The sequence below is a fragment of the Coregonus clupeaformis genome, chromosome 5 (genome assembly GCF_020615455.1).
Source record: "Coregonus clupeaformis isolate EN_2021a chromosome 5, ASM2061545v1, whole genome shotgun sequence".
Taxonomy (NCBI): domain Eukaryota; kingdom Metazoa; phylum Chordata; class Actinopteri; order Salmoniformes; family Salmonidae; genus Coregonus; species Coregonus clupeaformis.
The window spans coordinates 19,272,554-19,297,022 of NC_059196.1; the positions used below are offsets into that span (position 1 = coordinate 19,272,554).

The 24,469-nt window shown below is 40.7% G+C and overlaps 1 protein-coding gene across 4 annotated transcripts in view; it reads right to left on the bottom strand.

The window, feature by feature from the left end:
* The window catches only part of pds5b (PDS5 cohesin associated factor B), an 86,020-nt gene that overhangs the window by 22,017 nt on the left and 39,534 nt on the right, over positions 1–24,469 (bottom strand). For all 4 annotated transcript variants that reach the window (XR_006658211.1, XM_041874303.2, XM_041874294.2 and 1 more), the window contains exons 11-18: positions 24,039–24,184; positions 9,736–9,890; positions 8,581–8,694; positions 8,212–8,293; positions 7,287–7,335; positions 6,978–7,117; positions 4,166–4,281; positions 3,874–3,979 (exon numbers count right to left, since the gene is read on the bottom strand). Coding sequence is in view for 3 of the 4 variants with exons in the window: in XM_041874303.2 (XP_041730237.2) it covers positions 3,874–3,979; positions 4,166–4,281; positions 6,978–7,117; positions 7,287–7,335; positions 8,212–8,293; positions 8,581–8,694; positions 9,736–9,890; positions 24,039–24,184 (908 nt within the window). In the remaining variant the exon portion in view is untranslated. The remainder of the gene's footprint in view (positions 1–3,873; positions 3,980–4,165; positions 4,282–6,977; positions 7,118–7,286; positions 7,336–8,211; positions 8,294–8,580; positions 8,695–9,735; positions 9,891–24,038; positions 24,185–24,469) is intronic.

The following is a 24,469-nucleotide window of genomic DNA, read 5'->3' on the forward strand; positions in this document are numbered from 1 at the left end:
AATGTAAATGTAAAATGAAGAGAGGAAAAAAGAGGTTGAGAAAAAATAGTTACCTTATCGCTAAGACATGAGCAACCCTTCTTCAGGGTCGTGTTCATTAGGGCACATCGTATAACAAATGCTTTGGAACGGAAAAAGAAAAACAGGCGTTTCTATGGGCATCCCCTGAGAAAGGCAGTAGCTGAAATTGCGTGGATTGCTTAGGTACTGAATTCAATAAATGCAAAAAGAAGCAAGAAAAAATGTATTTGATCTACAGTTTACAATACTTTTTTGGGTAGGCACAGTAGCTCATTTACTTCTTTAACTCAACGTTTTGCTTGTTGTGGGGACTCCTGAACTGAATGGGCGAAAATGGAAAAGTACACATAGTACTAGGGCTGGGAATTGCCCCGGACATAACGATACAATAGGTATCATGATTCTACACTGAACAAAAATATAAAATGCAACATGTAAAGTGTTTCATGAGCTGAAATAAAAGATCCCAGAAATTTTCCATACGCACAAAAAGCTTATTTTCGCTCAAATTTGGTGCACAAATTTGTTTACACCGTTTGTGAGCATTTCTCCTTTTCCAAGATAATCCATCCAACTGACAGGTGTAGCATATCAAGAAGCTGATTAAACAGCACGATCATTACACAAGTGCACCTTGTGCTGGGGACAATAAAAGGCCACTCTAAAATGTGCAGTTGTGTTACACAACACAATGACACAGATGTCTCAGGTTTTGAGGAAGCGTGCAATTGGCATGCTGACTGCAGGAATGTCCACCAGAGCTGTTGCCAGATAATGTAATGTTAATTTCTCTACCATAAGCTGCCTCCAACGTTGTTTTAGAGAATTTGGCAGTACATCCAACCGGCCTAACAAACGCAGACCACGTGTATGGTCGTTTGGGCGAGCGGTATGCTGATGTCAACGTTGTGAACAGGGTGCCCCATGGTGGCGGTGGGGTTATGGTACGGGCAGGCATAACAACGAACACAATTGCATTTTATCGATGGCAATTTGAATGCAGAGATACTGTGACGAGATCCTGAGGCCCACTGTTGTGCCATTCATCTGCTGCCATCACCTCATGTTTCAGCATGATAATGCACGGCCCCATGTCGCAAGGATCTGTACACAATTCCTGGAAGCTGAAAATGTCCCAGTTCTTCCATGGCCTGCATACTCACCAGACATGTCACCCATTGAGCATGTTTGGGATGGTCTGGATCGACGTGTACGACAGCGTGTTCCAGTTCCCGCCAATATCCAGCAACTTCGCACAGCCATTGAACAACATTCCACATGCCACAATCAACAGCCTGATACAACTCTATGCAAAGGAGATGTGTCGCCCTGCATGAGGCAAATGGTGGTCACACCTGATACTGACTGGTTTTCTGATCCACACCCCTACCTTTTTTTTAAAAAGGTATCTGTGACCAACAGATGCATATCTGTATTCCCAGTCATGTGAAATCCATAGATTAGGGCCTAATGAATTAATTTCAATTTACTGATTTCCTTATATGAACTGTAACTCAGTCAAATCTTTGAAAGTGTTGCATGGTGCTTTTATATTTTTTGTTCAGTATATATGAATGCGTTTCGATACTGCAATTTTATTGCAATTCGATGTTCCAAACATATTGCTCACTATATGTCTGCTGCAGAGGGACAAGAGAGCATGAGAAAACGAGTTTTGAAATTGTTGCATGTTGCGTTTATATTTTGGTTTAGTATACTTACTCCGGTCTATACAAAAATAAAATAATTAAAAATACTTCACCAGAAAGCATGACTTAGCCACAGAGGAATCAATGATCATTAGCTTCTTTTAAAAAATAGCTGTGGATTGTTTCAAATCACAAGCTCATAGGCCTGTCTATATGGGAAGCCTGCTATTGGGCAGCGCGCGTGGCAATAGGCCTGATTATTGACTTGCGGCTGTCAGTGAAAAGCATCCAAAATGTGTGTGAAGATAATGTGTCTTGAGTTTAATTTAAAATGTAGAGACAAGAAAGGAAGGGGTGTGTGCTGAAGATATAGGCAAGCCTCTCTCCAGAATGGCTCAGCTGTCTCCCGCCAATTCTTGCGCATTCATTGTTTCATTGTGTGAATTGTTTGCCTTTAAATACTTTTTTTATTACATAAGTCACCAGTAGGAAATGTACCGTTAATCCCTGTCATTTGGTTACATTAATTTCTGTTAGTGCATGTATTAATTACAGTCATTTACCGTTCTCAGTGGAAACGTTGTTTGCAGAGTTCACAACCTGCTACACTTGTGAGAAATAAGTTTTGGTTAATTTCATAACCATCATTTATGAGATTGGTCATTGTTTTCATTGTTTTAGTCATTTAGCAGATGCTCTTATCCAGAGCGACTTACAGTTAGTGAGTGCATACATAATATATATATTTTTTATCATACCGGTCCCCCGTCTTTTGTTTGGAGAGCTCCATGTGAGCATTGAGCATGTGTCTGGTTTCTCTGTCCTGATAATGTTGAGGGAGCGTGCGGAAATGTAGGAAAGTGTTTTTTTAAACATCCATTGCAAATGATAATATATTAAATCTATAGTTCCTCACCGTAAACTATTTGAAAAATCTTTCCAACAATCTTCCCCATCGATAATCACCAAATCCTCGGTGTGAAAGAGGAACGGAAGTTATAGGCCTACTGCTGCATTGGCCTATAGGCTATGAGTTCCATGCACTCATTTCTTTAGCCACCAATGGATCAAGGTGTATCAATGTGTCCATATGGCAGAGGCTCGTGATCTCACATTAGTTTACTTTTATCTTTTAGATTTTTATCATTTTAATTCTGATTTTTATTATTAACCACATGACAATGATTTTGAGAAACAAAAATGTTATTATTGAAATGAAACAGTTCCATGGAAATGCCCATATGAAAATCATAACTGGCACGCAGAACGGTAGAAATGGTAGGATAAATTGTAAGCTTCCCCAAACTTGAAACTCACACGCCGCCTATGAAGTCTTTATAAAATAACTGCCTCCACGTTTCCATGGTTAAATTTAGCCTATAGGCTACTTTGAAGCAAGGTAAGACATGCCTCATAATATTAAATAAAACATTCAGGTTTCAAACAATTAAGTATGTTTTCAAAATGCATACTGCCTCCAGCTCATATTGTACAGTGGTGGGTGATGTGCTGATAGCCTGTTGCCTGCACTTGAATGGTAAATGGGAGGCGTGCTTCAATTGCCAGTTGAGAAAAAAAAAATAGTGCTTTTCAATCATGCACCAAAACGGTCTTTAACACACGATTGCATTTAGAATTGTTGCACAATGAATGGGTTTATAAAAGCACATGTTTTACTCCAGCAGCAACCACCTGAGGAGCTGCAGGAGAACTCCTGCTCTAAATAGGCTGTGTATGTGTGATAGTTGTGTTGGATGAATAAGATACATGATGACTAAAAAAGTAGTGTTACTTTTTTAAACTTTAGTAAAATAATAATAAACTAACTTTTAAACTGCATTGTTGGTTAAGGGCTTGTAAATAAGCATTTCACGTCTACACCCGTTGTATTCGGCGTATGTGACAAATACAATACGATTTGATTTGATTTTGACTAACGAAAAATACAAACAGGCCAATTTAATTCCACCTAATTATGCAAATTAACCCACAGACCGATAAGCATAACGGTCAAATGTATTTCCATCGACTGGTATTTCCATAAATGAATAAAAAAACATTATTTTGCAATACAATCTTTTTTTTGGTCATTTTAGCCAGCAACAGTTTTATTTATAAGCTTTTCATTTATTTATTTTTGCCAAAAGCCAGCTAATGGAAACCCTGTTGTATGTGTGTGTGCATGCGCTGGTGTGTGTGTTACCTTCAACAGCTCTAGGCCAGCTCTGATGGCGTCTTCAATTGGCACGCCTTCTTCATCATCATCGGCTGTCCCCTCGATAGATTTGTTCACTTGCTTGACCAGGGCACTGTGTAGAGACAGACAGAGCAGAGGGTTAGGATTAGCGGGCTAGGACATGCATGAGAATAGTGGGGGTTTTTCCTGACCAAATGACCTGACCTCGAAAAACTCTAGGCACTGGTGAAAAAGGCTGTGCTCAGTGGACTAAGACCAGACTAGACACCTGATGGAATGTGTCAAGGCGTGTGTGTACCTGATAGACTCAGTGTCTATGTGGACAGGAGCGATCCTCTCCAGCAGGAACTTGACCATCTCTAGGAAGGGGTTGCTGGGCTGTTTGGGGCTTCCAAGCTTCTTAGTGATGTCTCTCTGTGGGGCGGTGGGGAGGAAGAGACAGTCCAGTCATGACACAGACGACATACAGTGTCTTCAGAAAGTATTCATACCCCTTGACTTATTCCACATTTTGTTGTATTACAGCCTGAATTCAAAATTGATAAAATATATATTTCTCACCCATCTACACACAATACCCCATAATGACAAAGTGAAAATATATATTTTTTAAATGTTTGCACATTTACTGAAAATGAAATAAAAATATCTAATTTACATAAGTATTCACACCCCTGAGTCATACATGTTAGAATCAACTTTGGCAGCGATTACAGCTTTGAGTCTTTTTGGGTAAGTCTATAAGAACTTTGCACACCTGGATTATACAAACACATTCTTTTAAAAATTCTTCAAGCTCTGTCAAGTTGGTTGTTGATCATTGCTAGACAGCCATTTGCAAGTATTGCCATTGCCGATTTAAGTCAAAACTGTAACTAGGCCACTCAGGAACATTCAATGTCGTCTTGGTAAGCAACTCCAGCATATATTTGGCCTTGTGTTTTAGATTTTTGTCCTGCTGAAAGGTGAATTTGTCTCCCAGTGTCTGATGGAAAGCAGACTGAACCAGGTTTTCCTCTAGGATTTTGCCTGTGCTTAGCTCTTTCCGTTTATTTTTACCCTAAAAAACGACCTAGTCCTTGCCAATAACAGGCATACCCATAACATGATGCATGAAAATATGAAGAGTGGTACTCAGTGATGTGTTGTGTTGAATTACTCAGGACATAAAGACAATTTCTTTGCCACATTTTCACTTTAGTGCCTTGTTGCAAACAGGATGCATGTTTTGGAAAATGTGTATTCTGTACAGGCTTCCTTCTTTTCACTCTGTCAATTAGGTTAGTATTGTGGAGTAACTACAATGTTGTTGATCCATCCTCAGTTTAGCCCCTATCACAGCCATTAAACTCTGTAACACAATTATTGCATACAGAGTTATTATGTGACTTGTTTAACAAATTTCTACTCCTGAACTTATTTTAGGCTTGCCATAACAAAGGGGTTGAGTACTTATTGACTCAAGACATCAGCTTTTCATTTTTAATTAATTTCTAAACATTTCTAAAAACATAATTCCACTTTACATTATGGGGTATTGTGTATAGGCCAGTGACAAAATCAAAATGTAATCCATTTAAAATGTAGGCTGTAATGAAACAAAATTTAGAAAAAGTAATGTGGTGTGAATACTTTCTGAAGGCACTGTATCACCTTAATTTAAGTAGGCACATTGTTTCCCAATCCATGTCCTGGGGATCCAAAGGAATGCACATTTTTGTTTTAGCCCTAGCACTAACACACTTGATTCCAACTCATTATCAAGCCATTTAGTTGAATCAGGTGTGTTAGTGCTAGGTCAAAAACAAAAATGTGCTTTGGGCACACATTCTCTTAAATAGTAATCACCTGGACCATGTTCAGTCGGCTAGGCAATTAAACAAATACAACTTTATACAATCTGAACTTGTCCAATGAGAATGACACATTTTTTGTTTTCTGTTGCAAAGTGATTTATGCCCTAATGAACACAACCCTGGAGACGCCAGACAAATAATTAACATATTTAACAACAATTTAGCACATTTATCTACAAGCTGCTAATTTACTGACTTAACTAATAGATGAATGTTCCATTATCCTGCTGAGACTTAGCAGCAATGACATTCACACTTTCCACCATTATTAGTGGGTTGCAAAATACTGGAGTGAAGTCGCTGATAGAGGGCATAGTGGAGAGGACATTTCTATGATATAATGAGGCAATCATTCTCTAGTAACAAAGAAGCTTTCTTATAAATGATATAAATATATGTCAGCTTTATAAAAGCATTTAATAATTGTATAGGTCATTTAAGTTGCCATTCCTGAACCTAATTGTCCTTTTAGAGTTCTAGTTATTCAACGGACTGACCCCTTCAGTGGTCCACTAAATATTTGAATCCCCGGGTTGCGTTCATTTGGGCACGCAACGGAAAACACTTTGCAATGGAAAATTTAAATGTCATTTTCTTATTGGAAAGGACCGGGCTGGTAGTCCTTTCCCTGTTTCAGTCCATTTGCATCTGTTTGGTGCCTAAGGAACAAGACACTGGTAACACTTCACTACACTATATGCGTTTTGTTGCCATCAGCGCCGCGTCAATGTGACTTTCTACCTGCTACACAGAGCGTGTTGTTTTGAGAGGGGAAGAGCGTATTTATTATATTTTCCCCTACTGCACCATATTCATCGATTCTGCGTAAGTATAATAGCTGTGGTCCAGTTTTTCGCAACTAAATGATCCTCTAATTAGACAAGTTGCTTTTGTTTACATTGTGAACATAGTCAATGTAGCTAGCTAGCTAGAGTTTCTGCTAGCTAGTAGCTTCTTGACTTAATAAATCAAAAATAACCAGTTGTGTATAGTCAAGGTCATATGCAGGCATATTGACTAGATAGAATGAACGCGCACGTCAGCCATTGAGAATTCAACCTCTGTGATTCTTGACTCTGGACGCGATGCAACCTGAACGCAGGCAGTATAGCAGATTTGACTGATTTCAAAGGAAGCATTCCTTCAATGGCTGATGGCAATGCCGGACGCCCGATGGCTGTAATGTAGGAGGGCTGTAAGAGTGCCAGGCATCGACACAACAACTATGACTTAATGATGACGACGTCGTCTTACCACACATCCCTCGGCCTGCTTGCAGGAGCAGTCGGGGCTGACCAGAGTCTCTAGCTGTTTCCTGATCTTCTCATCCTCCTCCAGCACCTGGGCAAACTTTTTCACAAAGTCTTGGGCTTTGCCTGGGTCTGGCAGATTTCCTAGTTAAAACGAGCAAAGATGGCCCCTTTAAACTCATGGAGGAGGAACCACAGAGATAAAGTACACGTATATACACACATATATAATATAAATGTTCTAATTTTATTTCTATGGGAACATAACTATTCTCCTGCATCAAGAGTGTCTGTACTGAGTGGACAGTCTTACGTGTGATGATCATGACTTTGGCAAACACTGCTTTCTGGTAGGACTCGCTCTGAAAACAAACATTTTACCTGTCATTTCAATCCACAATCCTGTAATTCACCCCACTTTATACCATTTGGTTTGGTATACAGCTTGAGAATTGTAACCATTTTCAAATTCATAGACACAGCTTTGGATGCAAGGACTGACAGTCCGTAAGATTGACATAGTTTTAAACATATTTTGAAGCTATACACTGTTTTCAAAGACTGAAATGACAACAAAACCTAAATAATGGAGAAATACAACCTTATATTTTGGGTTATGATATGATCAAACAACTCATGCGGCTTTTATAAGTTCTATTCTTCAAGAATAAATGGATATACAGTATTATTAATTGAAATTACCCAGGAAATGTTGAGTGAAAGACAACTTATTGTCACACCCTGATCTGTTTCACCTGTCTTTATGATTGTCTCCACCCCCTCCAGGTGTCGCCCATCTTCCCCATTATCCCCAGTGTATTTATACCTGTGTTCTCTGTTTGTCTGTTGCCAGTTCGTTTTGTTTCGTCAAGCCTACCAGCGGTTTTCCACTTGCTCCTGGCATTCTCAAGTTCCTGTTTTCTAGTTTTCCCGGTTTTGACCATTCTGCCTGCCCTGACCCTGAGCCTGCCTGTCATTCTGTACCTTGTCACACCACCCTGGATTATTGACCTCTGCCTGCCCTGACCCTGAGACTGCCTGCCGTTCTGTACCTTTTGGACTCTGATCTGGAATACTGACCTCTGCCTGCCCTTGACCTGTCGTTTGCCTGCCCCCTGTTTTTGTAATAAACTTTTGTTACTTCGACAGTATCTGCATCTGGGTCTTCTCCTGAAACGTGATACTTATATACCATCTAAAAACAAAACAGAAATCGATGACACAAACATATTCCTTACTTTGTGCTGTTTGACCAGATCCAGGAGATCTTTGACGTGATGCCGGAGCATGTTTTGACACTTCCACATCTCGTTCAGAGCTCTGGTAGATACCCAGAAAACAAGTCAAGGGCACAATTAAATACAACTCAGTACCTGTATAGCTGCAGCAAAAAATGGGTGCCAATTCAATGATCATACAAAATATTTAAGTCAAAATGTAATGTTCATTAAGGACCAAATGGAGGAAATTTTTGAAACAGGGAGGGACTACATGGACTAATACGAAATGCACATTTTTGTTTTCTGGAGCAAAATGTTTAAAAACGTTTCCTGTTGCGTGTCCTAATGAACACGACCATGGTGTAGGTGTAACGTTAGTGAACTCACTTCACAGCATTGTCATCCAATGTGGCATAGAGGTAATACAGACACTTCATCCTCTCCGTGGTGTCCAGGTTGTGAGGAACCATGTACTGGGCAAAGATGCGCTCCACCAACAACCTGTGGCACAAACACAGCAACAATGTTGTCTTGTTGTCACAATGAAGCTCAACCAATGTGTTGCATGTTTGCAAGAAATACTCTTCATTTAGTTATTTTAAAGGACGCATTTCTTTTTTCTTTTTTTAGGAGGTTTTTTAAAGAAGGAATGAAATGGGAAGACAGATTACAGGGAATGTAGAGAAAGTAAGGCATAATCGGGGCTTGAACCCCTACCGCTTTAGGGCATATGTAGTCTTTGGTCAGCAGCGCTACCACTACACCAGACCCTGGCACAACCATTGAGCTGTCCACATCTCTTGCAACCTTAGTTGGGGTCAATTCCATTTAAATTCCAGCCATTTCAGGAAGTACACTAAAATTCCAATTCCAATTCTCATCAATGCTTTTCAATGAGAAAAATGTGAAATTGGAATTTGCTAACTTTCTGAATAGACTGGAATTTGAAATGGAATTGACCCCAACCCTGCTTGCCAAATTATATAAATAATGACAACTCACTGCTCCACATGGCTTAGAGCTACGATTTCTAAGCTTGCTCTGAGTGTGCATTGCCAAACCTCAGAACGGCTGGTAAGTCCAATTTGGCCCATCTGAAATTGACTGCTAAACGTGTGTCTGTGCTGTGCTCTAATCAGATCCTCTCTCACTAGGAGGCTATGGTCTCTCTCAGTAAGAGCTGTTTAATGAGCTTATCCCTCTTTAGCTACTAACAGGCAAGGATTTTTTTTAAATCTCAACAAGTCAGCTTGGATGTCTGACTACGAGATCTCATCAACTGTTTGTGTTCTGCATCCAGACTGCCTGGCTGAGTAGTGCAGTCGATGGCAAAACGGAATATGACTTCAGTACTGCAAAATCAAACTGACCTTTCATCTCTGCTGTTTTGGTAGTAGATGTTTTATATACCAACCTGTCATCGATGCTGTTCTAGTAGTAGATGTGTTATAGATGTGTTATACGTGGACCTGTCATCGATGCTGTTCTAGTAGATCGTTATAGCTGTGTTGTGGGTGTGTTATAGATGTGTTATACACCAACCTGTCATCGATGCTGTTCTGGTAGTAGATGTGGAGCAGTTTGTCCTTGATCCAGGAGATCTGTTTGGAGGCTTCCTTCTTCCCTCCCTCTGCCTGGAGAGAGTACTTCTTGTAGATCTGAGCCAGACCCATCATGGCCTCTTTACGCACCCTCCACTGGAGAAGAAGAACACAGGAAGCTAACTCACTGAGCACAGTGGACTGGCTAAGGCTACTATACGAGCCTAGGGCGAGTCAGAAATGGCACTCATTTTGGAGCGTAAAAAGGAGGTTTAGAAAATGGGAAAAGGCGTCCTGGGGGGCAGGGTGTACACATGTCGCGCATCCAATTAGTTTCCTATATAGTGCATTACTTTGGCCAAAAGTAGTACCCTATTCTCTTGTACCCTACATCCTACTCCCTATATAGTGCACTATATTTGGCCAAAGTAATGCACTACATAGGGAATTGGGTGTCATGTCAGACACCGCCCTAATGTTTCAGACAATAGATGGAGGTCAACGATGTGTTAATAATCCCCCAGCAGACAGACAGGGAGCTGAAGATTAAAGACAAGGAGAAGAGAAGGGCTGCGTTAGGGTAATTCACATGGGTCAATAGTCGGGACATAGTGAATCCTTTCGGAGAGCTCTCTGGGAAATACATACGCTATGAGGAGATATGAGTTATGGTTTAACTTATTAATTTCTGCTAGCCGAATGATTAAAGTCTGTCTGGATTGTATTAGAGCTAGAAATGGAGTGTGTCGAGAGAAAAGACCTGGGGTAACGTTAGTAAATGAAAGTCCATGCTGCACAATTCAAACATCCAAAGAGTTCACCTTTGCAGTGCTATAGGCCTTATCCCTAACAATCAAGCATGAGACAAAGTGAACTCTTTGGATGTGTTTGAATTGTGCAGCATGGACTTCCATTTGCATGTGAAGACTAACGTTACCCCAGGTCTTCTCTCTCGACACACTCTCTAATACAATCACATGACTGCCCATATTAATGATGCAATTGTATGAAGAAAAAAATATATATAATAGGAGTTTATGATGTTGAGTAAACTTGTTGAGTAAACTTGGGAATGTTTCATAATAAATCTATTTTTTTGTCTGGTCTGAATATGATTTCTTATGTCAGGACAATAGAGTGAAAAAAACATACTGTGACCTCAATACAGTGAAACGCACTGAACCGTGAGTGTGAACACCATCACACCCCTACAAACAGTGTCCATGTACACTCCCCAAAAAGGGGGAAAGCACACAGATTTAAACAAAAAAAGTATATGCCTAGTTGTTAATTAATTTTCTTCAGAGAGTTCACAAAGACAGCGTTCTCAGCATTATAGCACAGGTCGATTCTACTGCTGTCATAGCATCATATATTCTCCCCACCCAGTTATGCTGGAGGGTTGAGTAACAGAACATGTAACATGGCAACAATGACAGAGATTTCAGAAAACAGATGCTCTGTTTGGCACCAACTCACTGACCTGGCTAATGATCAAGGAATAGAACAATTGTTTCATGTCTGTATCTATGTAATGTGTCTAACTATATAATCTATCTGTATCTATGTAATGTTGTAATGTTTTTGCACCATGGAATTTAGGGACCACAATGGAAATAAGTCAGACTTTTTTGTGACATCCCAGTCAAATGTATGTACTGTGAGTACAGTGAAGGAAAAAATTATTTGATCCCCTGCTGATTTTGTACGTTTGCCCACTGACAAAGAAATGATCAGTCTATAATTTGAATGGTATGTTTATTTGAACAGTGAGAGACAGAATAACAACAACAAAAATCCAGAAAAACGCATGTCAGAAATGTTATAAATTGATTTGCATTTTAATGAGGGAAATAAGTATTTGACCCCCTCTCAATCAGAAATATTTCTGGCTCCCAGGTGTCTTTTATACAGGTAACGAGCTGAGATTAGGAGCACACTCTTAAAGTTACCTGTATAGTTACCTGTATAAAAGACACCTGTCCACAGAAGCAATCAATCAATCAGATTACAAACTCTCCACCATGGCCAAGACCAAAGAGCTCTCCAAGGATGTCAGGGACAAGATTGTAGACCTACACAAGGCCGGAATGGGCTACAAGACTGTCGCCAAGCAGCTTGGTGAGAAGGTGACAAGAGTTGGTGCGATTATTCGCAAATGGAAGAAACACAAAATAACTGTCAATCTCCCTCGGCCTGGGGTTCCATGCAAGATCTCACCTCGTGGAGTTGCAATGATCATGAGAACGGTGAGGAATCAGCCCAGAACTACACAGGAGGAACTTGTCAATGATCTCAAGGCAGCTGGGACCATAGTCACCAAGAAAACAATTGGTAACACACTACGCCGTGAAGGACTGAAATCCTGCAGCGCCCGCAAGGTCCCCATGCTCAAGAAAGCACATTTAAAGGCCTGTCTGAAGTTTGCCAATGAACATCTGAATGATTCAGAGGAGAACTGGGTGAAAGTGTTGTGGTCAGATGAGACCAAAATGGAGCACTTTGGCATCAACTCAACTCGCCGTGTTTGGAGGAGGAGGAATGCTAAATGCTAAATGACTTAAATGTAAATGTAAATGAATGCTGCCTATGACCCCAAGAACACCATCCCCACCGTCAAACATGGAGGTGGAAACATTATGCTTTGGGGGTGTTTTTCTGCTAAGGGGACAGGACAACTTCACCGCATCAAAGGGACGATGGACAGCGCCATGTACCGTCAAATCTTGGGTGAGAACCTCCTTCCCTCAGCCAGGGCATTGAAAAATGGGTCGTGGATGGGTATTCCAGCATGACAATGACCCAAAACACACGGCCAAGGCAACAAAGGAGTGGCTCAAGAAGAAGTACATGAAGGTCCTGGAGTGGCCTAGCCAGTCTTTAGACCTTAATCCCATAGAAAATCTGTGGAGGGAGCTGAAGGTTCGAGTTGCCAAACGTCAGGCTCGAAACCTTAATGACTTAGAGAAGATGAGTGGGACAAAATCCCTCCTGAGATGTGTGCAAACCTGGTGGCAAACTACAAGAAACGTCTGACCTCTGTGACTGCCAACAAGAGTTTTGCCACCAAGTACTAAGTCATGTTTTGCAGTGGGGTCAAATACTTATTTCCCTCATTAAAATGCTAATCAATTTATAACATTTTTGACATGCATTTTTCTGGACTTTTCTGTTGTTATTCTGTCTCTCACTGTTCAAATAAACCTACCATTAAAATTATAGACTGATCATGTCTTTGTCAGTGGGCAAACATACAAAATCAGCAGGGGATCAAATACTTTTTTCCCTCACTGTATGTTCTCTTTTTACTGGCAAATAAAATCAATGAAAATATCAATCAACCTTGTGGTTAGAGTGTCCGCCCTGAGATTGGAAGATTGGAGGTTATGTCCAGTAGAGTTATACCCGATGCCTCTCTGCTTGGCACTCAGCATGAAGGAGATGGATTGGGGGTAAGGCTTGGGCTGTTGCGGTGACTGTATTACCGGTCCCGAAATTTCATCAGCCGGTGATTGTCAAGCAAATAACTTTCAGTCTCACGGTAATTGACCGTTAATTAACATAAACACATTTAGCATCTCCTGGCTTCCACACATAGCCTACAAGCCATTTTAAATAGTCTAATGAATCCATGTAATATAGCCTACACCTTCACAATAAATCCATTATTTATTTTAGACAGGTCTAAAGAAGCATGATGTGAAGAAAATGTATACTCTTTCGGAAGAAAATAATAGCAAACTCTGAGTTGTCCTTATTTTAGGTCCTGATGTGGCTATGCCAAATGGCTGTGGGCTACACTAGTTCATTTAGCAGACAAGATTTGCTTATAATTCCATGCCATTATTTTATGGTATGAAGAATACAATTGAACAAACCTGAATAAAATATAAATATTTTCTCCAACTGTCTTGAGGGAGTGCGCACATGCGGCTATTCTGTGTTGAGTGGTTAACAAAGAGATAGGTACTCCTATATGCTTAATTTAGAGTGTAATAGAGTGTAATTTAATGTAACTTTAGTTGTTCTACAAACGTTGGGCTATATGTGTGGATTTTTAATACATTGTAAGGCTCCATGATGAGACTCAATGATGATTTGAAAAAAGTTGCTTGAAAGGCATGAGCTCTGCTTTGTTTTTTGCGCAGGCTGTACACACTCCAATCGTCTCTCATTCACAATTTGACAAGCACTTGATAATGCCTCGAATTTCATGGCGGCATGCCCTTTGTGGCTGTAATTCAACCCCAAAAAAATATATTCATTTTGCGTGCTGCGTTGTGCCCTTCTCCCTCTCACTCACACAGCTCTCCGTCACGTGATCGGGTCTTTCTCACAGGCTACAAGTTAAGACAGACACATCGGGGACGCAACTGCACGGGTCGTTATCCAATTCCGAGGTGCATATTGAAGATATTGGAAGAACTGTCCACATTTTCTTTTCGTCAGCCAACAAGATGAGTAGGCCTAACGAACAGCAAAATAATTAGCCTATGTCAATCTACTATACCCATAGTACAAAAGTCGACCTATTGTATTCTGTGCGAGAAATAAATATTCCAAACACAGTCTGGGACAGTTGTGGGATGCGATAGATCCCAAATTAATACAAACACTAGCATCAAAAAACATTTTTTATGCAATGTGGCTGACGCAACAGATCAGAACGTTTAGCTTAAAATGTTGATAAACTATTAGGCTTATTCTTCACATTATAAGCGCAGCAATGCACACATGGTAGTAGGCTATAAGAGCGAATGTTCCATTAGCGGAAAACACCATTATCAAAAGTGACCGCAAATGGCATTATGCATGAAATGCTTTTATTATAAAGATGCAATTTTATGGTGAAAATTAACTTCCCCAAACTTGAAACTCACACGATGCTTATGAACTCAGCAAAAAAAGAAACGTCCTCTCACTGTCTACTGGGTTTATTTTCAGCAAAATTAACGTGTAAATAATTGTATGAACATAACAAGATTCAGCAACTGAGATATAAACTGAACAAGTTCCTTCGACGATAAATGTGAATCCGACCATCACCCCCGGTGAGACAAAACCGCGACTCGTCAGTGAAGAGCACTTTTTGCCAGTCCTGTCTGGTCCAGCGACGGTGGGTTTGTGCCCATAGGCGATGTTGTTGCCAGTGATGTCTGGTGAGGACCTGCCTTACAACAGGCCTACAAGCCCTCAGTCCAGCCTCTCTCAGCCTATTGCGGACAGTCTGAGGACTGATGGAGGGATTGTGTGTTCCTGGTGTAACTCGGGCAGTTGTTGTTACCATCCTGTACCTGTCCCGCAGGTGTGATGTTCGGATGTACCGATCCTGTGCAGGTGTTGTTACACGTGGTCTGCTACTACGAGGACGATCCACTGTCCGTCCTGTTTTTCAGAGTCAGTAGAAAGGCCTATTTAGTGTCCGAAGTTTTCAAAACTGTGACCTTAATTGCCTACCGTCTGTAAGCTGTTAGTGTCTTAACGACCGTTCCACAGGTGCATGTTCATTAATTGTTTATGGTTCATTAAACAAGCATGGGAAACAGTATTTAAACCCTTTACAATGAAGATCTGTGAAGTTATTTGGACTTTCACAAATTATCTTCGAAAGACAGGGTCCTGAAAAAGGGACGTTTCTTTTTTTGCTGAGTTTATATGCCAGTTAGGCTCTACACCCCTTGTAAAACAGATTAATGTGCTTAATTTTAAGAAGTTATTTGTCCACTTTAGTTGTGATACAAACCTTATTAAAATATATAGGCCTATGGGCTAGGCATTGTTTCTTATGCTGGGCATCATTCACAAGTGATAATATATCATTCACAAGTGAAAGGCTAATATTGTCACCCATCAGACTATTCTTGATTTAATCTTGTCAAAACATATACTAAATAATATATGTGTGACATTTGTTTTGATTTAGAATGGACCATTATCATCCACCTGTATCAAAACAGGGGCAGCGGGAAAAAATACATGTCATCTATGCACTTAAATAGCATATGGAGGACGCTTTTCTCAGTGGTATATTTTCATGGCAGCCAGGTAGGCTATACTCCTGTTGTAAATACAGTGGGGACAAAAAGTATTTAGTCAGCCACCAATTGTGCAAGTTCTCCCACTTAAAAAGATGAGAGAGGCCTGTAATTTTCATCATAGGTACACGTCAACTATGACAGACAAATAGAGAATTTTTTTCTCCAGAAAATTACATTGTAGGATTTTTTATGAATTTATTTGCAAATTATGGTGGAAAATAAGTATTTGGTCACCTATAAAACAAGCAAGATTTCTGGCTCTCACAGACCTGTAACTTCTTCTTTAAGAGGCACCTCTGTCCTCCACTCGTTACCTGTATTAATGGCACCTGTTTGAACTTGTTATCAGTATAAAAGACACCTGTCCACAACCTCAAACAGTCACACTCCAAACTCCACTATGGCCAAGACCAAAGAGCTGTCAAAGGACACCAGAAACAAAATTGTAGACCTGCACCAGGCTGGGAAGACTGAATCTGCAATAGGTAAGCAGCTTGGTTTGAAGAAATCAACTGTGGGAGCAATTATTATGAAATGGAAGACATACAAGACCACTGATAATCTCCCTCGATCTGGGGCTCCACGCAAGATCTCACCCCGTGGGGTCAAAATGATCACAAGAACGGTGAGCAAAAATCCCAGAACCACACGGGGGGACCTAGTGAATGACCTGCAGAGAGCTGGGACCAAAGTAACAAAGCCTACCATCAGTAACACACTACGCCGCCAGGGACTCAAATCCTGCAGTGCAAGACGTGTCCCCCTGCTTAAGCCAGTACATGTCCAGGCCCGTCTGAAGTTTGCTAGAGTGCATTTGGATGATCCAGAAGAGGATTGGGAGAATGTCATATGGTCAGATGAAACGAAAAAATTACTTTTTGGTAAAAACTCAACTCGTCGTGTTTGGAGGACAAAGAATGCTGAGTTGCATCCAAAGAACACCATACCTACTGTGAAGCATGGGGGTGGAAACATCATGCTTTGGGGCTGTTTTTCTGCAAAGGGACCAGGACGACTGATCCGTGTAAAGGAAAGAATGAATGGGGCCATGTATCGTGAGATTTTGAGTGAAAACCTCCTTCCATCAGCAAGGGCATTGAAGATGAAACGTGGCTGGGTCTTTCAGCATGATAATGATCCCAAACACACCGCCCGGGCAACGAAGGAGTGGCTTCGTAAGAAGCATTTCAAGGTCCTGGAGTGGCCTAGCCAGTCTCCAGATCTCAACCCCATAGAAAATCTTTGGAGGGAGTTGAAAGTCTGTGTTGCCCAGCGACAGCCCCAAAACATCACTGCTCTAGAGGAGATCTGCATGGAGGAATGGGCCAAAATACCAGCAACAGTGTGTGAAAACCTTGTGAAGACTTACAGAAAACGTTTGACCTGTGTCATTGCCAACAAAGGGTATATAACAAAGTATTGAGAAACTTTTGTTATTGACCAAATACTTATTTTCCACCATAATTTGCAAATAAATTCATTAAAAATCCTACAATGTGATTTTCTAGAAAAGAAATTCTCATTTTGTCTGTCATAGTTGACGTGTACCAATGATGAAAATTACAGGCCTCTCTCATCTTTTTAAGTGGGAGAACTTGCACAATTGGTGGCTGACTAAATACTTTTTTTCCCCACTGTATAAGCAATGTGCTTAATATTAGGAAAGATGAGAAATAAATATAGTAGGCCTAGCCTATAGAAAGCTGATGGGATCCTCCTCTTTTTATTAGCGGCTATCACTCTGTTTTCTCCCACAATTGCATAGCCTATAGAAATGTTGCGCAACATGAGCTCATGGGCTCTCATTAAATGTTTGATTAGATTTTCGAACACATTTGCATTGATCTGGATAAGAGCGTCTGCAAAATGACTTAAATGTAAATGTAAATGTCAGAGTGATTAGAGGGACAATAGAGTGCTGAGTACCAGGCAGTTAGCAAGTTTGGTAGGCTACTAAAGACCAGCAGCAGCATCAGAGCTTAGAAAAGCCTAATTACCCTGACTAAACAGTCATGTGGAATTTGACTGCCTTCATGACTCGTGACCACCGGTGTGGCGGTAATACGGTCACCGCAACAGCCCTAGTAATGAGTCATGAATGCAGTAAAATTCCATGTGACCGTTGAGTCACGGTAATCTCCTTTTATGCAATATATATACATATACAGTGGGGAGAACAAGTATTTGATACACTGCCGATTTTGCAGGTTTTCCTACTTACAAAGCATGTAGAGGTCTGTCATTTTTATCATAGGTACACTTCAACTGTGAGAGACGGAATCTAAAACAAAAATCCAGAAAATCACACTGTATGATTTTTAAATAATTTATTTGCATTTTATTGCATGACATAAGTATTTGATCACCTACCAACCAGTAAGAATTCCGGCTCTCACAGACCTGTTAGTTTTTCTTTAAGAAGCCCTCCTGTTCTCCACTCATTACCTGTATTAACTGCACCTGTTTGAACTCGTTACCTGTATAAAATACACCTGTCAACACACTCAATCAAACAGACTCCAACCTCTCCACAATGGTCAAGTCCAGAGAGCTGTGTAAGGACATCAGGGATAAAATTGTAGACCTGCACAAGGCTGGGATGGGCTACAGGACAATAGGCAAGCAGCTTGGTGAGAAGGCAACAACTGTTGGCGCAATTATTAAAAAATTGAAGAAGTTCAAGATGACGGTCAATCACCCTCGGTCTGGGGTTCCATGCAAGATCTCACCTCGTGGGGCATCAATGACCATGAGGAAGGTGATGGATCAGCCCATAACTACACGGCAGGACCTGGTCAATGACCTGAAGAGAGCTGGGACCACAGTCTCAAAGAAAACCATTAGTAACACACTACGCCGTCATGGATTAAAATCCTGCAGCGCACGCAAGGTCCCCCTGCTCAAGCCAGCGCATGTCCAGGCCCGTCTGAAGTTTGCCAATGGCCATCTGGATGATCCAGAGGAGGAATGGGAGAAGGTCATGTGGTCTGATGAGACAAAAATTTAGCTTTTTGGTCTAAACTCCACTCGCCGTGTTTGGAGGAAGAAGAAGGATGAGTACAACCCCAAGAACACCATCCCAACCGTGAAGCATGGAGGTTGAAACATCATTCTTTGGGGATGCTTTTCTGCAAAGGGGACAGGACGACTGCACCGTATTGAGGGGAGGATGGACGGGGCCATGTATCGCGAGATCTTGGCCAACAACCTCCTTCCCTCAGTAAGAGCATTGAAGATGGGTCGTGGCTGGGTCTTCCAGCATGACAACGACCCGAAACACACAGCCAGGGCAACTAAGGAGTGGCTCCGTAAAAAGCATCTCAAGGTCCTGGAGTGGCCTAGCCAGTCTCCAGACCTGAACCCAATAGAAAATCTTTGGAGGGAGCTGAAAGTCCGTATTGCCCAGCGACAGCCCCGAAACCTGAAGGATCTGGAGAAGGTCGGTATGGAGGAGTGGGCCAAAATCCCTGCTGCAGTGTGTGCAAACCTGGTCAAGACCTACAGGAAACGTATGATCTATGTAATTGCAAACAAATGTTTCTGTACCAAATATTAAGTTCTGCTTTTCTGATGTATAAAATACTTATGTCATGCTATAAAATGCAAATTAATTACTTAAAAATCATACAATGTGATTTTCTGGATTTCTGGAAGTGTACCTATGATAAAAATTACAGACCTCTACATGCTTTGTAAGTAGGAAAACCTGCAAAATCGGCAGTGTATCAAATACTTGTTCTCCCCACTGTATATATATATATATATATATATATATATATATATATATATATATATATATATATATATATAGTATCAGTCAAAAGTTTGGACACACCTACTCATTCAAGGGTTTTTCTTTATTTTTACTATTTTCTACATTGTAGAATAATAGTGAAGACATCAAAACTATGAAATAACACATATGGAATCATGTAGTAACCAAAAAAGTGTTAAACAAATGAAAATATATTTTATATTTGAGATTCTTCAAAGTAGCCACCCTTTGCCTTGACAGCTTTGCACACTCCTTGCATTCTCTCAACCAGCTTCCCCTGGAATGTTTTTCCAACAGTCTTGAAGGAGTTCCCACATATGCTGAGCACTTGTTGGCTGCTTTTCCTTCACTCTGCGGTCCAACTCATCCCAAACCATCTCAATTGGGTTGAGGTCGAGTGACTGTGGAGGCCAGGTCATCTGATGCAGCACTCCATTACTATCCTTCTTGGTCAAATTGCCCTTACACAGCCTGGAGGTGTGTTAGGTCATTGTCCTGTTGAAAAACAAATGATAGTCCCACTAAGCGCAAACCAGATGGGATGGCTGCAGAATACTGTGGTAGCCATGATGGTTAAGTGTGCTTTGAATTCTAAATAAATCACAGACAGTGTCACCAGCAAAGCACCCACACACCAAAACACCATGCTTCACGGAGGGAACCACACATGCGGAGATCATCCGTTCAACTACTCTGCGTCTCACAAAGACACGGCGGTTGGAACCAAAAATCTCAAATTTGGAACAGATTTCCACCGGTCTAATGTCCATTTCATTGCAGCAAATCGACCATGAAGGCCTGAATCATGCAGTCTCCTCTGAACAGTTGATGTTGAGATGTGTCTGTGACTTGAACTCTATGAAGCATTTATTTGGGCTGTAATTTCTGAGGCTGGTAATGCCAATTAACTTATCCTCTGCAGCAGAGGAAACTCTGGGTCTTCCTTTGCTGTGGCGGTCCTCATGAGAGCCATTTTCATCATAGCGCTTTATAGTTTTTGCGACTGCACTTGAAGAAACGTTCAAAGTTCTTGACATTTTCCAGATAGAGTGACCTTCATGTCTTAAAGTAATGATGGACTGTCGTTTCGCTTTGCTTATTTGAGCTGTTTTGCCATAATATGGACTTGGTCTTTTACCAAATAGGGCTATCTTCTGTATACCCCCCCTGCCTTGTCACAACACAACTGATTGGCTCAAACTCCACTAATTAACTTTTAACCTGTTAATTGAAATGCATTCCAGGTGAATACCTCATGAAGCTGGTGTAGAGAATTCCAAGAGTGTGCAAAGCTGTCATCAAGGCAAAGGGTGGCTACTTTGAAGAATCTCAAATAGAAAATATATTTTCATTTGTTTAACACTTTTTGGTTACTACATGATTCCATGTGTTATTTCATAGTTTTGATGTCTTCACAATTTTTCTACAATGTAGAAAATAGTACAAAAATTAAGAAAAACCCTGGTATGAGTAGGTGTGTCCAAACTTTTGACTGGTACTGTGTGTGTGTGTGTGTGTATATATACAGTGAGGGAAAAAAGTATTTGATCCCCTGCTGATTTTGTACGTTTGCCCACTGACAAAGACATGATCAGTCTATAATTTTAATGGTAGGTTTATTTGAAAAGTGAGAGACAGAATAACAATAAAAAAATCCAGAAAAACGCATGTCAAAAATGTTATAAATTGATTTGCATTTTAATGAGGGAAATAAGTAGTTTCTGGGAGCCAGAAATCTTTCTGATTGAGAGGGGGTCAAATACTTATTTCCCTCATTAAAATGCAAATCAATTTATAACATTTTTGACATGCGTTTTTCTTGATTTTGTTGTTGTTATTCTGTCTCTCACTGTTCAAATAAACCTACTATTAAAATGATAGACTGATCATGTCTTTGTCAGTGGGCAAACGTACAAAATCAGCAGGGGATCAAAATCTTTTTTCCCTCACTGTATATATATATATATATATATATATATATATATATATATATATATATATATATAGAGAGAGAGAGATATAGACAGAGATATAGATAGAGAGATATGTGATGGTATGTAAAGACATTATGGACAGTATGTGGATAGAATATTCAGTATATCTGTAGAATACGTAGGATAGAATAGTATACTGTATATACAGCAATAGTTGAATAGGATGGCATTGACTAGAATACAGTATATACTGTACATATGAAATGAGTAAAACAGTACGTACAGTTGAAGTCAGAAGTTTACATACACCTTAGCCAAATACATTTAAACTCAGTTTTTCACAATTCCTGACATTTAATCCTAGTAAAAATTCCCTGTCTTAGGTCAGTCAGGATCATCACTTTATTTTAAGAATGTGAAATGTCAGAATAATAGTAGAGAGAATGATTTCTTTCAGCTTTTATTTCTTTCATCACATTCCCAGTGGGTCAGAAGTTTACATACACTCAATTAGTATTTGGTAGCATTGCCTTTAAATTGTTTAACTTGGGTCAAACTTTTCGGGTAGCCTTCCACAAGCTTTCCACAATAAGTTGGGTGAATTCTGGCCCATTCCTCCTGACAGAGCTGGTGTAACTGAGTCAGGTTTGTAGGCCTCCTTGCTCGCACACGCCTTTTCAGTTCTGCCCACAAATGTTCTATATGATTGAGGTCAGGGCTTTGTGATGGCCACTCCAATTCCTTGACTTTGTTGTCCTTAAGGCATTTTGCCACAACTTTGGAAGCATGCTTGGGGTCATTGTCCATTTGGAAGACCCATTTGCGACCAAGCTTTAACTTCCTGACTGATGTGTTGAGATGTTGCTTCAATATATCCACATAATTTTCCTTCCTCATGATGCCATCTATTTTGTGAAGTGCACCAGTCCCTCCTGCAGCAAAGCACCCCAACAGCATGATGCTGCCACCCCCATTATTCATGGTTGGGATGGTGTTCTTCGGCTTGCAAGTGTCCCCCTTTTTCCTCCAAACATAACGATGTTCATCATGGCTATTTTGTTTCATCAGACCAGAGGACATTTCTCCAAAAAGTATGATCTTTGTCCCCATGTGCAGTTGCAAACCGTAGTCTGGCTTTTTTATGGCGGTTTTGGAGCAGTGGCTTCTTCCTTGCTGAGCGGCCATTCAGGTTATGTCGATATGGGACTTGTTTTACTGTGAAAATGTGAGGGTCTTACGGGCCAAGACAAATTTCTTCAGCCTCCTGAGGTTAAAGAGGCACTGTTGCACCTTCTTCACCATACTGTCTGTGTGGGTGGACCAATTCAGATTGTCAGTGATGTGTATGCCGAGGAACTTGAAGTTTTTCACCTTTTCCCCTGCAGCCCCGTCGATGTGGACGTGCTCCCTCTGCTGTCTCCTTAAGTCCATGATCAGCTCCTTCGCTTTGTTGACGTTGAGGGAGAGTTTATTTCCTGGCACCACTCCACCTGGGCTCGTCATTGTTGGTAATCAGGCCTACTACTGTTGTGTCGCCTGCAAACTTGATGATTGAGTTGAAGGCGTACGTGGCCAAGCAGTCATTGGTGATCAGGAAGTCCAGGACCCTCGGGAGCGGCCCGCATCGGAGGCACTGTGTTATCCTAAAAACAGGCAAAGATGTTGTTTAGCTTGTCCGGGAGCAAGACGTCGGTGTCCGCGACATGGCTGGTTTTCCCTTTGTACTCTGTGATTGTCTGGAATCCCTGCCACATACATAGTCACTTGTCTGTATACGTTTTGATTTCTAAGTCATTTTAAGGTTTGTATGATTCACAACTAAAGTTGCCAAATAATTCTAAATCTAGCATATAGGACCTGTTATTATCAACATAGCCACTTCATATGCGCAGCCGCTCCATAATGGAAAAATATTATTTATATTTTATTCAGCTAAGTTATATTCTTCTTACTATAAAATCATATAAAATAAAATAATGGCACAGGACTTAAGCATATCTTGCCAGCTAAATTAATAAGCCTACAGCCTATGGCATGGAGCATAGCCAGATAACATAGGCTACAGTTGGCTGGCCAACTCATATTCTGTTCTTCTGAAATACATTTTCTTCATATCATAATGTTTCTTTAGACCTGACTACAATAAAAAATGGATGTATTGTGATGGTGTATATTAAATGTATTTATTAGACTTTTTTTTAAATGTAGATGTTCCAAAGGCGTGCATCAGCGGCTTGTATGAGTGGAGGCCTGGAGATGCTTAAGGTGTTTATGTTAAATAACGGTCAATTACCGTGAGACCGGCAGGCATTTGCATGACAATAACCAGCTGACAACATTTCATGACCGCCACAGGCCAAGGTAAGGCCCTGCGATAGACTACCTTCTGTCCAGCAAGTGTACTTGTACATCAAGCTGACTCACGCTACAGGAACAGAGATAGGCTCCTGCCCTATGGACCATTCTGGTTCAGACAAACCTACTTATTTTTTTATTCTAAAATGGACAGGACCAAATTTCTGCATAGCGTACTCAAACAGTCGATTAGAAAACTCACCCTCTTGTCAAGCGTCCTCTCCCTCACAAAGTTCAGCAGCTGGTCGTTGACGAGCACTAGGTCCTTTTTAGCCGCCGCCACGATGGACACAATGACATCGTGGCGGATGGCTTCTTCGGGGTCGTGGGACCTCACCTTTAAAAACTCTACAAAGGACACCAACAACAAGTCTAGGATAACTTGTGGGGACAACGGTAAAAGATCATCCACGTGTGCGGAATCCTTACTTGAGATCTGTAGCCGCAACTAAAATTGACACGCAAATCAACCAATTGACATTGATGAATGATTTGCGTGAAAGCGGGAGTTGGGCATGCATATCTCAATGAAGATTTCAGCCCACAGTAACTCTGAATAACCCTAAAATAATCTGTTGGAAAGGCATTCATTCATTTTTAATTTGGTATGCAACCAGGGCCCTATTCAGACTT